The sequence below is a fragment of the Sarcophilus harrisii genome, chromosome 1, assembly GCF_902635505.1.
Source record: "Sarcophilus harrisii chromosome 1, mSarHar1.11, whole genome shotgun sequence".
NCBI lineage: Eukaryota > Metazoa > Chordata > Mammalia > Dasyuromorphia > Dasyuridae > Sarcophilus > Sarcophilus harrisii.
The window spans coordinates 145,096,773-145,113,212 of record NC_045426.1 but is presented as its reverse complement, the minus strand read 5'-3'; the positions used below and the strand labels follow the sequence as shown (position 1 = coordinate 145,113,212).

Genomic DNA, 16,440 nt, shown 5'->3' with positions numbered 1-16,440 from the left:
TCAAGTCATTTTTGTGGGAATGATCATCCATCAGTAAGCATTTGACTTGATTGCAAATGATATTATAAATTTAGATACTTTAATTATTATGTAATATAATCACTCTACCTTCACTGATAAAGATAAAAAATCTATCTTTCCATATGTGATGCTGTTGGCAACATGCTAGACTTGGATCCAGGTTTAAATCCAATCTCTAACACTAGCTGTGTGACTGTGGACAAATTATATAATCTTTATGAGCTTCAGTTTTCTTGTCTCGAAAATAAAAATAAAAATACCCAAAGTATCTTGACTCATAACATTATTAAAATGCTCAAATTAGAAAATGTATATAAAATCTTGTCCAAATCTAAAACATAAGAGAAATGTCATCTATTTCCATCCCATATAGTTTTTATCCCAAACATTCTGGAAATGTTTGACTACAATGGGTTATTTTACAAACATGCTAGAGGCCACCTTCTCTTATTATCAACCATGTGGCACTCCATTGTTTTCCATTCTCATTCTATGACAACCAAATCATCTTCCTTTCTAATCTTTTTTACATCTCTTATCTCAAACAAATTCTTACTGGTGATCTGCTACAAGTTGATATTATGCACCAAGATATCTTTTTCCCCAAGATATCTTGTCATTTTGATTTACTTAAAGCCATAATACTCCTTGACTGACGACCATGATACAGTTTTATGCTAAACTGCATTATCTTCACTAACACAGACCTCCTTCTCTTCCCCTCCTTACACAGATCTATATCTGATGGGTAATTATACCCTAATCAGACATCTTGGTGTTGAGGCTACTGAAAAATGTGAAAGGAAATCCAACAGAGGCTTTTCCAGCTTTTTAGCTATAATCCTAGCAGTAAAATCTCAGCACATTTCTAAGCAATATTTCTGTATTATAGGCAAAAGCTTGCTGTGGTAAAGCAATTAGATAATTTAAATAATATCCCTATACCATTGGCACAAACTTTGATCACCATTTTCTTTTGAATTTTCTCCACTCCTGCCTTGGGTTTAATAAGTAATAATGGGAATGGGCTGGGTTATTGCTTGAATTACTGGCAATTGCTGCACTTTGCTTACATCAGCAACCCAGAACTGTTAGCCTTAATGACTATCGTTTAACTGTTACCCAGAACTGGCATAGAGGACTAGAGGCTGAGGAAGAGGGGGAGGGAGCTGGGGCACTTATCTTAATGAGTTGGAATATAAAATCACATCAGCATAATATTCTTTGACTAATGCTTTTAAAGAAGATGAATGAGAGAAACATGCCTATTCTAATAGCCAGAAAATAATCCCTTTCCTAAGCTAACACTCCAAATGCAAGAAAATGCTCACTTTATTTTCTCTTTCCCCAAAATAGCCACCACCCAGCACATGATAAGGAAACTATTGTGAAATTTTTTTCTAAAATTTTTTAACCGATCTTTCATCCACCCTAAATTAAGCACTTTCATCAAGCTGTGAAAGACCTTTCTTTCTACTTTCTGCACTCTTGTGATTTCATGCAACGGTATTACAGGGCCAAATCTAACACTTTCTTCCTTTGTTGCCCATTTTCTCCTCCTCCTGTCCTTTGCCCCTTTACATATCTTAAATACATTCCAAGATACCTAGCTAAGGTCTAATACTTGCTAAAAATGTCACAAATTAAACATTAGCTTGAAAGGGCTATCATCTTCTTCAAAGAGCTTCATCTTTTATGTTGTTTTGTTTTTAATTTAAGACCAAAATGGTTTAAGAATCAAAAAAATATACAATAATGGTTAGATGATAAGTAATATATAAAGTAAGATGCTTAGATGCCTTCACATCATATCATATAGGAAGCCACACTGGCAGTATACAACCTTCCATAGCATTCTTTTACATATATACATATGTCACATTTCAATTTCAAGCCATTTCCCTTTGCCATAGTATTCTGACATAGATAGGCAATCCAGTGCTTTGATCAGTAAATCAATTTGCCAGTGTAAAGTGGGAAAAGCAATAGAATATGGTATACTATAAATATAGTACTATAGTTATAGTACTATATCATACTACTATATAATAGTCCTGACTGAAATTATTTTTCTGTGTCACTTTGGTAAAGTCATTTCCCTCCCTGGCTTTTATTGTCCACAGGAGAAAAATCAAATAGTCTCTGGAATCCCTTCAAGCCTTTATATTATATGGCTTTGCATTTCTTCAGCCAAAAAGAAATTAATAGAGAAAATGTGCTTTATTTGGTCTTGTGATACAAATACTACTTAGGCTTTATTCATTCACTGACACACTGAATTCTTAGGAAATTAAATTCCAGGAAATTGTCTTCTCTATTTTTATAATACACAAGAAACCATGTTTTGCACAGTAAGGTCTAGTGGCAAACCCTGAAAATCCATACATTGTGGTAGTTGTGGTTTGAATTCCTTCTTCCCCACCAGACCACTAACCAAATGAATGGACAACATATCCCCCCCCAGAATCTCCATCTATCTGAGAGACTGCAGTTAACAGTGTTGATGGTGGCAATATTCAAATATTTCTTTGGTTCACTTCAGTTTTCAGATGTTTGAAACTCAAATCTGTTGTATTAAGATGAGTTCATAGATTTCTTGAATAATTTTGTAACTACATCCCCCCCCCCTTCTATTTCAGGGGACTATTCATTTATTTTTAAAAGTCCATTGAGCATTTATTATATAACTAATTATGCCCTACTTTTCATATATACCACTTTTCCTTCTTTCTTGTTTTAAATGCATGGTCACAAGTCAGAGGAATATCCAAAAAGGAATCCAAAATAAATTTCAACAGGCTGGAAAAATGATTTAAATCTAATAAGATGAAATTTAATGAGTGTAAATGTAAAGTTCTGTACTTGGGCTAAAAAAAAAGCAACTTCAAAAGTATAGCAAGATTACAGGTGTGGTAAAAAAAACCTGGGATTTTGTAGATTGTTGATTTAATATGAGTTAACAATATGAAATCACTCTGTCTTCTCCAATCCACAATAATAATAATAACTGTAAAGCTAACTCTTGGCTGAGCAGTTAAATGGCAGAGTAATAGTACACTATACTTGGACTCAAGAAGACATATTTTGTGAGTTCAAATTCAGCCTCAGACACTTAGTAATTGTATAATCCTGGGCTGTTTGCCCTAGTTTCCTCATCTGTAAAATGATCTTCAGAAGCAACCCACTCCAGTATCTTTGCCAAGAAAACTCCAAGTGGGGTCACAAAAAGTTGGATGCCACTGAATAAACTGGTTCTTGGTTAAATCTTAAATTTCATTAATAAACATACACTATTTGTACCAGGAAACTCCTAGATGTAATTTCTTCAGAACACATGTAGATAATTGTGTTTACTTCCACACAGTATATTTTAGGAGTTATATTGAAAAGGTAAAGTACTTGTAGGGGAGGAGGAACAGGATTTTCAAGGGAAATGCATATATACATATATGTATTATATCTGTGTATGTATGTGTGTGATTTATGTATGTATGATATTTTTGAGAGAATAAAGTTCATGGCCTTGGATGCCTGTACACAAACATAAAAGGTAAAGGTAATAAATAAATTGAACTAGAAATCTTATCAAATTTGATTTCTTAGATATCTCTAAGATTTGATAGGTTGGTATTCTTACATACAATATGGTTACATGTCCACAATATGACTTATATGACTACAATGTGTTACATAAACAGAAGAAAATACAGCAGTGACACTGAATATTTAAAATAAAAACTGATTAAAGTAAATTCATGACACAAAGAGTCAAGAAATCTAACAATGAATAACAATAAAGAAGAATGAAGAAACACAAGCAATATTATAATACAAGTCTACTACAAACTATCAAGCCAGAAGGAAAAAATAAATGAGTTTAAGAAACTGATCACAAATTTGGGACAAAAGCATGATATAATTGAAATTTGTGCTGAAATTGTCTAGACATCTTCTGATGTCTGATCTCTGCCAAAAACAAAGCAACTAATAAATTATTGACTTGATTTAATGTTCATTTAAGTTGTTATAGTGAAACAATAATGAAACCATTATTCTGCACCTGATTCAGAACAATAAGGAGAAAGTGGTTGCTAGAGTAGAAATGATAGGAAGAACATTGGGAAGAAGTGATCATTTCAATCTTAGAGCTCATGATAGAGAAGGAAAGTAAAGTAGGGCATTACCTGATGGTTCCTTTGACATAAGATTTCAAAGAATTCCAATAAAGAACAAAAATTCCACAGATATTAGTCTAATCAGGAGAAGAAGCTCTTAATAAAGAAATGTGATGACACAAGTATAAACAATGCTTATGAGGATCACACAAAGTAACTATTTAAAGAGTCTAATGTGGAAGTATAGAGAAGTTGTTGACCAACTTCTTAGATTTCAAAAAAGTATGTAGAGAAGATATAAGCAAAGGAAGGGAACGAGGAATAAATTGAGACAACATCCTATAATAAGAGTGTGCTGGAACTCAAAATGAAATGCTAGGGATTATAAAAGTAATTTATTAATCTTTTTTGGAGTCAAGAGGAAGATGAAAAACATAAAAAGATCAGAGGTGTGCTGACTCACAAAAGCAAATTGTTAAATTTTCATTGTAAGCATTCATGCCCCAGATATCAGCAAATACTACAAATCAAGGATTGGTTTGCTGTTTTGGTATTATTTGAACATAAGAAAGTGATGGGGCAAATATTAATAGTTCAGATTCAACTTAAATGTGTGTTATGTGTACATTTTTGTGGTGTTCTCTTCTTTTGTATAATATGATAGTTCTCTCTGGGAGCAGGTTTCTTGGGGAGGTTTCTGGAGGCAGCCTTCATTTCAGTTCCAAGAAATAATCACCTCAAACACAGCCAGGGATTTAAGTATAATCTTTTATTGTCTCTTCCAAAATAGCCTGGTTAATTTTCTTTGATTCTGAGAGCTCTCGTTGCTAGTCTTTTGCCTCTGCCAGCTTCTGCCTCTAACTCAACTCCATCTCCTGGCAATCTTCCAAACTGACTGACTAACTGAAGCTCTAAGAGCTTCTTATATATGATCTCCTAAAAGTGTGAACCTAAAGGTTGACTCCTCCTCTGAGAGAGTGGGATTGTGGGTTTCTGACTTGTGAATCTCCCCAAACTTGTGAACTCCATTGTGTGAGCTAATTGTGAACTCTCAAAGGTGTGAGCTCTAATGTGTGAATTCTCCCAAAGGTGTAAATCCAAGCACACAAGCATTGTTTCTATCAATTCTAGTAACTTAACATGTGTGAACCAATAAGTATTGTTTCTATCAACTCCATTGAGTTATCACTAGGATTCTAACATCTCCCACTTTCTTTTGATTTAGAACACAGGTGGTTATGACCTCCCTGAATTCTCAAGAAGGTGAGAACGCCCAAAAAAGATGATCATGCCTTCCCTGACTGCTCAAAAAAAAAGTGAAAACACCATAAAAAGAAGGTGGTCACACCCTCTCTGACTTCTCAGGAAGGGAGATGAAAACACCAAAGGAAATGGGAAATCAAATCAGATTAGCCGGTTTCTAAAGGGGCTTATTTGAAACAAGTATACATAAATCCATCAATATGTGAGGTATTACACATAATTACATAAGCACATAGCAATATAACACAGGCTAGTAGTAATGTAACAAATAACATGAATTGACATGAGAATTTATACATGTCCATAAGTCCTAGAAATAGTCCCAAAGGAATCCATTGTCCATTAGTTCATGTGCCAGGAATCCAATAATTCCTGCAAGCTTTGAAAGTACTGCAATAATCTCATCAACAGTTTTTTCATCTCAAGGAATCCAATGATTCCTGCTGGTTTTCAAGTCCTTGAAACAGTCTCATTTTGTATTAGGGAATCCAATGATTCCTGAAGATTTTAAAGTTCTTTAAACAGTCTCATTGTTAGCCATGCTCTTTCAATGTCAGATCTTTCTTAAATCTTCTCCCTTGTTTCAAGGTTTTTCTCTCTTTCTGTCTCTCTCCCGGTGCTCATTGCCATCCATCTGTTTCCTTCTCTATCTGTAGGAACACAAGCAAACCCTCTCTCCTAGGCAGTTAACCTATCTAATTCCCTTCTATTTACGACTTTTGGGATTTCTCCTCATCATCTGGCAATTACATTGGAGCTGTTTGTACTGGACACTGCTCTGTTGGTTTAAAAAGCCTGTATTCTCCACAATTATAATCACTTTCTGTCATGTGATTACTTTTAGGCTGATTGATCACATCAGAGTCCTGACCTTCTAAAGACTCTCTGGGTGTAACCTCAGCTGCCATCATGCTTCATCTGTCTTTTGTATATCTTGGGGCTGGGCCCTGTCTCTTATTTCACTGGGTCAGTCTAAATGCTGAGGCCCAGTGAAAGCCTCGGTTACGTTTTGGACATGGGTTTTAGGTCTTCTCTCACCCTGTCATCTCACTCTGTCTCCATATCTACATTGGGCTCTCAAATGTCCAACTTTTCCACACTGAAAACATCGATGAGTTTCTCTAGAAGTCCCTTACCAAGAGGGATCCTGTCTTTCCATGTTCATCATAGTCTGGGTATAATAAGCTTTTGTGCCCACTGTGGCACAGCATCTTATGATCTCCTCTAAAGGAGCATCTTTGTCTAGTCCCCATATAATTCTTTTGCAAACCTCATTGTCATTTTCCTTAGCCAGATGTCTCATCATTATTTCTGTAGCTGCATTATCTCCAATGGTTCTTATTACAGCTGTTTGCAAACGTCCCACAAAATCTGCAAAAGGTTCATTGGAACCTTGTTCTATTTTTGTGAAGGCTCCCCCTCAATCTTTTTGTCCTGGGAGGGAACCCCAAGATTTTATTGCAGCCTTAGAAATTTGCTCATACACTGGTATGGGATAATAAATTTGTCCTGAATTCTCTCCATACTGACCTTCACCAGCTAGTTGGTCAAAAGCTATTTGTACATTAGCTCCTGTTTGCCTGTTGCATTGGGCTTGAATCCTACATGATTCATGAAACTCTGAAAGCCACAACAAATTTTGTCCAGGTTCTAAACATGTTCTAACTATGGATTTCCAATCATTTGGGGTTAAGATTTCATAAGACAAATTATCTGGTAACATTTTAACATAAAAGGATGTAGCCCCATAAAAAGTGCAACCCTTTTTCAAATCCTTAATGTTTTCCAAATTAAAAGGAGTGTATCTTCTCCTTTTTTGACCTGAAGAGTCAAGCTCTTCAATCACAGGATATGCATTTATAAAATCATATATATCTTTTCCTTCATTTTTTGCCTTAATCAATGCCTTTTCTAATCTTGTCATATTCTGTTTCACAGGAGATGCTGATTATGTTTCTGCCTCTCCCCCTCCTCCTTCTTCCTCCACCTATGAAGGGTTAATTGAGAGGGGAGGGTCATGAGATGTGGAATGATCTAATTTCTCCTGCTGTGAAGTATCACACTCAAAATTGTACTTAACTCCATTCTTATCTGATTCTTCCTCCTTTTCACCTAGTTTAGTTGGCACCTCCCCTTCCTGCTCTTTAGTCTTTTTCCTTATTCTAACACTTATATAATTTCCTAAAGCCAGTTGTATTAAATTATATGTATTAAGTATGTCTTTGGAAATTGAGTCAGGTCCATTTTTATTGCAGAATTGACAAAGATCCTCTTCTACTAATTTCCACTCCACTGAGTTTGGATTAGAATTGTAGTATTCACCTAGTTGCTCTCCTACTAATTTCCACTCATTTGGATCCAATTCTTTTTCCATAGAGAACCAAGGACATATGTGCTTTACAATTTCTAAAAGTTCAGTGATCTGCTCCAAAATTATAATCAAATCGTGGCTTTCCATAACCTTGACAATACTCTCTAAACATTTTCCTTGAACAGAAACAGAAGGCTGTTTTCCAAACGTGTCCCATCTTAACTGAAATTCTACTTTAACTCTTTTAACAAAATTTCTTTGTTGTACTCACCCTAATTTCTGGGTTGAGGAGACTTTTCCACTGGAATCAGGATCTGAGATCAGGGTCCTGTCAGTCCCTGTTCAGGAGCCAATATGTGATGTTCTCTTCTTTTGTATAATATGATAGTTCTCTCTGGGAGCAGGTTTCTTGGGGAGGTTTCTGGAGGCAGCCTTCATTTCAGTTCCAAATAATAATCATCTCAAATACAGCCAGGGATTTAAGTACAGTCTTTTATTGTCTTTTCCAAAATAGCCTGTTTAATTTTCTTTGGTTCCGAGAGCTCTCGTTGCTAGTCTTTTGCTTCTGCCAGCTTCTGCCTCTAGCTCAACTCCAACTCCTGGCAATCTTCTGAACTGACTGACTGACTGAAGCTCTAGGAGCTTCTTATATATGATCTCCTAAAGGTGTGAAACCAAAAGTTGACTCCTCTGAGAGAGTGGGATTGTGGGTTTCTGACTTGTGAATCTCCCAAATTTGTGAACTCCAATGTGTGAGCTAATTGTGAACTCTCAAATGTGTGACCTCTAATGTGTGAATTCTCCCAAAGGTGTAAATCCAAGCACACAAGCATTGTTTCTATCAATTCTAGTGACTGAACACCTTGTGAGGATTCGTTCTAATGTGTGAACCAATAAGCATTGTTTCTAAAAACTCCATTGAGTTATTACTAGGATTCTAACACATTTCCCCCAGATAGCAGGTTGTTAAATATTTCCCAGCACATCCCTGTGTAAGAATGCTCAGCATATGGAATGATGAGAGGGGAAAAAAAACCAAAACTAATGAACTAAAGAGAGAATAAGAGTGAATATCAAGTTATCAGGCCCAAGCTCAGTATACTGAAAAAATTAAAGCCACTATCAGTGACCTGTAAAAAATCATGGAGGAGCAAAATAAATAGAGAGATAAAATTGGTGTCCCAATGTTTTTTAAAGGAAAGAATAACACTAAATAAATAGATTTGAGTTTTTTCCTGAAAAAACTCTAGAATGTGTATTAAAGGAGTGGGTATGAATATTTAGAAATAGAAGTAGTGTTCATTAAGAATCAACTTGACTTCATTAAGAAAAGATCATGCCAAATTAATCTATTTCTTTTTTTGACAGAATTATTAGACTAGTAGACAAATCAGTATATAACATAGTAAAGCATCTGTAAAGACTGGACTAGAGCATTTCTTATGGTCCCTGCCAACCTTAACTCTATTATCCTAGCTTCCATCGTGGATTTCAGCAAAGCTATTTAAAAAGCTCTGGATAAAATGGAGCATATAAGCCAAATAATAGTAACAAAGTGAATTCAGGTTATGACCCAAAGAATGATTAACAGGTCCATGTCAACTTGAAAGGAAGTCTCCAGTGTTGCACCTGATAGATTTGTACTTGGTCTTGAGATGTTCAATATTTTTGATTGTTTAGAAGCAGGCACAGTTTACATGCTGCTCAAATGCATATAGGATACAAAGTTGGAATATGTAATTAATGCATTACAAGACAAACTTAGTATTTAAAAATTCCTCAGCAGATTATAATCATAACCCATATCTGATAAGATAAAATTGAACAGTCATAAATGTAGCCTAAAAAACTATGTGAAAAATGAGGGAAGCATAACTAGAAAGAAGCTCATGTGAGAAGGATCCTGGAGTGGGGAAGTTGTGGCTACATGCTCAGTATAACTCAGTAGTACTTGTGATATGGCAAAAGCGACCTTAACTTGAATTAATAAAGGACTGAATTAATAGTGTCCAGCATAAAAGAGGTTCTAAAGGTTATCTAAGTTCTGCCCAGGTCAGGACACATTTGAAATACTTCTTTAGTGCTCTGTCTCTTTTAAAAAAGGTGTTCAGGAGCAATCAGAATGGTGAGGTGACCAAAGGACATTCCATGTCAAGATAAGCTGAAGAAACTGGAAGTGTTTCACCTGGAAAAAAGAAAATTTAGGGATTGGAAAAATGATAGATACCTTCAGATATCTGAAGAGATGATATGAAGAAGTAAGAGTAGATATATTTTCAGATCCAGAGGACAATTCTAGGAATGACAGAATGGTAGAAATGGATAGAAACTTGCTAATAACCATAGAGGATAGGGCTTCCACCTATGATTTCATTAATGTAGGGAACTCTCAGGTGAGAAAATTTCCTTTATCAATATAGGTTAGTACCTCCTCAGCAACTAACAGTCTTAGAGAGTTATTTAGAGCACTGAGATATTAAGGTACTATCTCAGAAACCCCTAGCCAAGAGGAAGGACTTGTACCCAGGACTTGCTGGCTTTGAGACTGACTTTCTATCCACCATCCAACACTGACTTATTCATCTAAAAGTTAAGTGAACTGCCTTGAAAGACTTCAGAGGGTAAGTAGCAAGTTCTTCTCCATTGGAGGTTTTTCAAGAATGTGTAAGATGGCCACATTCAAGGGATATTGCAGAGGGTACAACTTGCATAGGTTGTGCTAGGCAACTTTGTAGGCACCTTCTGACCCAATCAATAAATCTTTATTAGGCATCTATTAATATGCAAGAACTATGCTAAATGCTAGGTTCTGAAACTATATAGTAATAAAAGCATGTCTTATGAGGCCCAGTTGAAAGAATGTGGGAACTTTTATCCTGGAGTGGAGACAACATGGGGGACAGGGACATGACTTCAAATATTAAAAGGATAATCATGTGAAAGATGAACTAGTCCTACCTATTTTGCTTGGCCCCCCAAAATAGATCTATAACCAAACTATAACAAAAATATTATCAGAAAGGCAGATGTTAATTCAGTATAAAAAAGAACATCCTAACAGTTAGACTTTTGCCATCCCCAAATGGCTTATTTGAGTCTAAATTCCCCTTCACGAAAAATGTTCAAGAAGAGGCTAGATGACTTCTGTCACTGACGTTCTGGAGAGGCTTCCATTCAGGTGGATTGGGACAATTTCAGCTCAAAGGATTCTGTGATTTTAATATATTTTTAGGTAAATTTTACCTAAGATACAATTCATTCAAGAAATCATTCCAAGTAATTTTTCTTCTTCTTCTTCTTCTTTTTTTTTTTTTGGACATTTCAAAGTTTCTAACCCCAAGCAACTTTTCTGATTTCACTCCTCATTTGATATGATTGTGAGCATTTTATTCTCGATTAAATTATGTGATTATATCTGTCCATAGGGCAAAGTTTTCAGCATTTCCCCCTAGACAGAACCAAAGTAAAAGATATTCCTTTCGTGCGCAACAGTCTGGCTCCAATACCATCTCACTGTGTTGGGAAATGTAAGTATCATTCTCATTGACTTCCTTTATTTTCTATTAGATATCTAGGGTTCTTCCTGTTTACTTTCATTTTTCCAGGGAATGTTGGATGTCAGACTTCTAATTTAAAGGAAAATAAAAAAAAACCATCGTACTTCCTACATCCCACCCCCAATCTGCTAGTCAACTAAGAAGGTTTTGGTTCTCTTACTTTTTTTCTGGGACCACATAGCTGATTTGTCTTCATCCCAAATAGTGGAGGGGAAGGGAAAATTCTAAGAAAGCATTTCTTAATCTGCGGTCCATTGATAGACTTCACAGAATCCAGCAATTTGGATAAGAAAAAAATTACATCTTTATTTTTACCATACTTATTAAATTCAACATTTCCTTCAATTATGATTTTTTTAATGCTTCTGAGAAGGGTCCACAGGCTTCACTACTTCATGACACACAAAAAGGTTAAGAACTCCTAGTCTAAAAGAATTTCGTTCTCATGGAAAATTTCTGAGATCTCACCATAATAACATATGAAAATAATCTTTAGGGATAGGATTTGTTTTCTTAATGACTCTTCCTAAGGAGTTTTGTTTTGGTTTGGATTTTTATATCATATATTATATAGGGTTTTTATATATTTCAGAGAACTAGCCTCTTTATGCAAGTCTCTGTTCTCTATTGGTAAAGATGTGGTATTTCATGATTGAAGGATATCCAATCCCTTACAGAAGAGGAGAAAATTAAATTTGATGACCATCAGAAAATTTCAGATAAGCCTGATTGGTGAGTTTTATGAGGATGAGAATTAACAAATTCCTGAAGAGCAGAAAAATGTTATTAAAGTATTCAGTCAGATGGTGAGCTTGTTTCATGAATAAAAATGTCAAGGCTTTGACATTCTATATCCAAAGAGTATTCTTAGAACCCTTCAAAGTCTTAAAAACTTCAAGTCATCCTCTGAAATTTTTCTTTGAACTAGGAAGGAGAAAATAAACTGACATTTTTTCCTGATACTTCTGGGACATCATGGAGTCTCCTTTTCCTATTTGACAAAATATTCCATCAGAATTTAAGGAGATAACTAAATGTAGGAGGACTTCCTCACTGTTGCCAAGCCAATTCAATCCCACAAGCTATTGTTTTTTTTAAATGAAAAGTACTTGTCTATCCTCTATGAAAGATCTAAAACTAAGCAGAAAGATGTAATTGTTTTAACCAAGGAATTATACTCAAATAGTTAATACAATGTAGAAAGTTAGTTAGAAATGGCATTGAGGTTTAGGGATTTTGTGGTATTTTTTTAACTGTCAGTAGCTGATTTATTTTTTTAAAGTTTTTATCATTGTGTTCTGTTTTTTATAAAATCATACTTTTTTCCCAGTACTGTTTTCCCTCTCTTACTAAATCATATCATATAAAAATAATTTTTAAACACAAAAAAGAAAAAGAGGGAAAAATCATCATAATTGATCAATGTATTAAATAGTCTGAAAATTATGTGTATTATATAAAACATATGGAGACCTCTTATTCCACAAAGGGTTGGATTTTTAGGGGTATCCTTTTATAGCCCTTCATTTGAGTCACGTTTGATCATTCTGATTTTGTTACATTCACTTCATGTGTGTTTGTGTGTGGTTGTTACATTGTTGTGGCTATTGTGAATATTATTTTCTTGACTCTTCACTCTGCATCAATGTATATATAGATCTTTTCATGCTTTTCTGTCTTCCTCACATACATCATTTCTTACAAAACAGTAATATTTCATTACATTCATGTACTATAATTTGTTGAGCCATTACCTAATCTGTAGGGATCTATTTTTTGTTTCCAACTCTTTGCTGTCCCAAAAAGCGGTGTTATAAATATTTTGGTGTATATGGGGACTTTCTTTTTATCTATGACATTGTTGAAACTTAAACCCCATAATGGGGTCTCTTGTTCAAAGAGAGTGAATGTGTTTTGTTTTATTTTACTGCTGAAGCAATTGGGGTTAGGTGACTTGCCCAGGGTCACAGAGTTGTCTGAGGGCAGATTTGAACTCAGTCCTCCTGATTTCAGGGCTGTTGCTCTATCCACTATGCCACCTAGCTGCCCCAATGAATGTATTTTTAAAAGATTCATCATATCCTTTTTGTTTTCCACTCCAAACCTATGATTTCTCCCAAAACAATATCAAAAACAAGCATTTATTAAGCATTTATGTTCCAGGCACTGTGCTAAATACTGGAAATGCAAATACAAGCAAAAAAAAAAAAAAAAAAAAGACCAGACCCTGTCCTCAAAGAAACTGTATACTATAAGGAGTCTGCAATCAGTCTAATCATGTTTTAGTAATCTTTTGGCTGGGTCCTGTTTTAATTTTTTTTTTATTTTTTTAAATGTTTTTAACATTTCTAACTTTTATGAACTAAACCCTGAAGACAATTCACTCTGAAGATATTTTCCTGCTTCAAAAAAAAAAAAGGAATTTCTCCCCCTTTTTTTCCTTCTGTGGTCCAGATACTAACTAGCCATGCTCTGTAATTTCTAAGCTTCTGTATTATACTCCAAAAAAACAGAATATAAGCTCTATAAAACATATTAGAGAGCAAGTACAATTTGTAACTTCTCTTTATATGACCCTTTACCAAAGAAGATCCTTAATAAATATTTTAATTTAATTGAGTTCTCTATTAGTTCTCACCAAATTCAGGGATTTATTCAAAACCACCTCTTTTATTCTTTCTTGCTAGTTCTGTCTGGAGAGACTTTAAGGACCATTCGGGTGCTTCCTGCCATTCCAAGCCAGAAAGGACCCACCATCCCAAGAGAAGAAAGTAAAGAACATTCTAGAATAACATCTGATGAGAAATAGCCATGAGCCAGTGGTTGCAAAAATGTGCATTAAAGAGAGTCAGAATGAACATAGCATAAATATTTTAATAATGACTATCATATTTCATAAGTAAGATGCATTTTAAGTTGTTTATTAAAGAGCCATTACATTTTTTTGCAACTTCACATTTCAAACTCTAAACATAATACATTTTAGCAAAGAAATATTGGAATTTCATAGCATATTAATATATTTTGTACATTGTAAGTTTGTGAGTTCCTGTGATTTCCATGTACAAGATGATAGTGGAAATATATATATATATATATATATATATATATATATATATATATATATTCTCTTAGTTTGTGTGATTGAGTTTGCTTTGTAGAAAGTTTCTTGATTTTGTTAAATTTTTTCTCTCAAGTAACATAAAAGGTTAATATGTTCTGCTAGCTTTCATATTGTAAAAACATTCTAGGCTAGATTGGGAAAAAAAATTTCATCTTGAAGAGTTTTGCCTTAATTAAAATTAATAATTATTTGCAGTTATTTCATGCTTCTGATTACAGTATAATGTATATACAATCATCTGCAATCCTATGAAGCACAGCCTACAAGCATAATTATTCCAATTTGCAAAAGAGAAAATAGTTGAGTGACTTTCTCAAAGTCATGTAACTGATAAGGGAGGCTAGAGCCAGGGCTACAGTCCAGGTCTCCTACCTTGAGGTTCTGCCCACTCTTTCCGGTTATTTAAAAGGAAGTCAATAAACTCCTTTTAATCAGAAATAGCTTAAGACTTTTGCATACTTACTTCTGAAAAATACCTCATAAGGCTGTCAGTTCCTGGATAAAGCCAAGTTAATGACTGTTGAATTTCCTCAACAACCTTTGTGTCTTTATTTTGCTATAACAGTATTTCCACCTATTGTCATTTTCAGATAGGAACACTTTTCCCACTACTGAGTAGAGAATATGAATTGGAAAAGTTGATATCCTAGTTAAACAGGCAAGAATGAGCATTTCCCACACATTCCTCAGATAGTGACTATCTTGCTCAATTCACTCTTTCATTTCAAAATAAGAGACCCAGCTCAAGATCCCAACAAACTCCGGAGCCAATGCTGACTTCAAATCTCCTCCCCACCAGCGAGTTGTTTGCTGTGGTCATTTGTTCTCATTATCTATTGTTGTTTGGGGATCTGCCAAATGAGAGAGGCATAAAGAGAATTTAGAGCCAGAAAGATGATGGTAATTAAAGGGATAAGAAACTTGAAGGAATTCAGAGTATTCAAGCAGGAAAAAAAAGACAAAGGTGAAAGGACAGTTGTAAGCCTGCTCCACTGAGGAAACTAGAAAGGAAAACTAGAGAAAATAGAAACAAGTTGAAGTCCAATTCCAGTGAACAGAGCTGGCCTTGAGTTCTCAAAGACTACCACAGTGGAGGACAAGTTCTGGCCACTGTGACTAGGAAATGGGATCAGTCCAAGTTACAGACTATGTCTGTCATCCAAAGACATCAGAAAGTCAGAGCACCAGAAGGCTGAGCATTGGAGGATGGATTTTTTTTAATAGCCCCTGGAACTCAGAATGATTGCCTATTAAGGCCAAAAAAAAAAAAAAAAAAAAAAAAAAAAAGGTGTGATCTGGACTAGGAAATAAAATTCAATCTTCTTGAAGGATTTAGGTTAAACATTGACCTCAAGACAAGAGATTGTTCCTACAAAATACTATGGGATAACTGAATTGGTTTCTGTAGTCCTTTTCAGTCCCTAATAATTAGGATCTTATGATTCTGCATCATATTATCATAGATTTGGAGATAGGGGGCAACTAGATGACAGTGGATAGAGCACCAACCCTGAGATCAAGAGTATCTGAGTTCAAATCCAGGCTCACATACTTAATACTTTCTCAGCCAAAAAGAAAAAAAAAGATTTGGAGTTAGAAGCATCATTTAGTCCAACTCCTTTGTTTTATTTATTCTGTTCTATTTTATTTTTTCTGAGGCAATTAGGGTTTAGTAACTTGCTCAGGGTCACATAGCTAGGAAGTGTTAAGTATCTGAAGCTAAATTTGAACTCAAGTCCTCCTGACTTCAGGGCTGGCATTCTATCCACTGAGCCACCTAGCTGCCCCCATTTGTTTTATTTCTGAGGACATCGAAGTACAGAGATTTAGCTAAAATCACACAGGTAGCAAGTAGCAGAAGTAAAACTTACATCTGGGTCCTCTATTGTCAAATCCAGAACTCTTGCCATTGTGTACATTCAGCAACAGAAAATGAGTCAATAACTAAAATGTCAGCAGAGTAACTAGGTAGTGCTATAGTGCATAGCATGTTAAGCCTGAGTTCAAATTTGTACCCAGACACTAGTTGTGTGACTCTGGCCAAGTCAC

The 16,440-nt window shown here is 35.0% G+C and overlaps 1 protein-coding gene across 1 annotated transcript in view; it reads left to right on the top strand.

The window, feature by feature from the left end:
• ANKRD55 (ankyrin repeat domain 55) overlaps positions 1-14,342 on the top strand; it is a 97,887-nt gene extending 83,545 nt beyond the window's left edge. Inside the window, exons 10-11 of the mRNA XM_031965229.1 lie at positions 11,136-11,237; positions 13,955-14,342. Coding sequence (XP_031821089.1) covers positions 11,136-11,237; positions 13,955-14,076 — 224 coding nt within the window. The 3' untranslated portion in view covers positions 14,077-14,342. The remainder of the gene's footprint in view (positions 1-11,135; positions 11,238-13,954) is intronic.
• Positions 14,343-16,440: the final 2,098 nt, after the last annotated feature.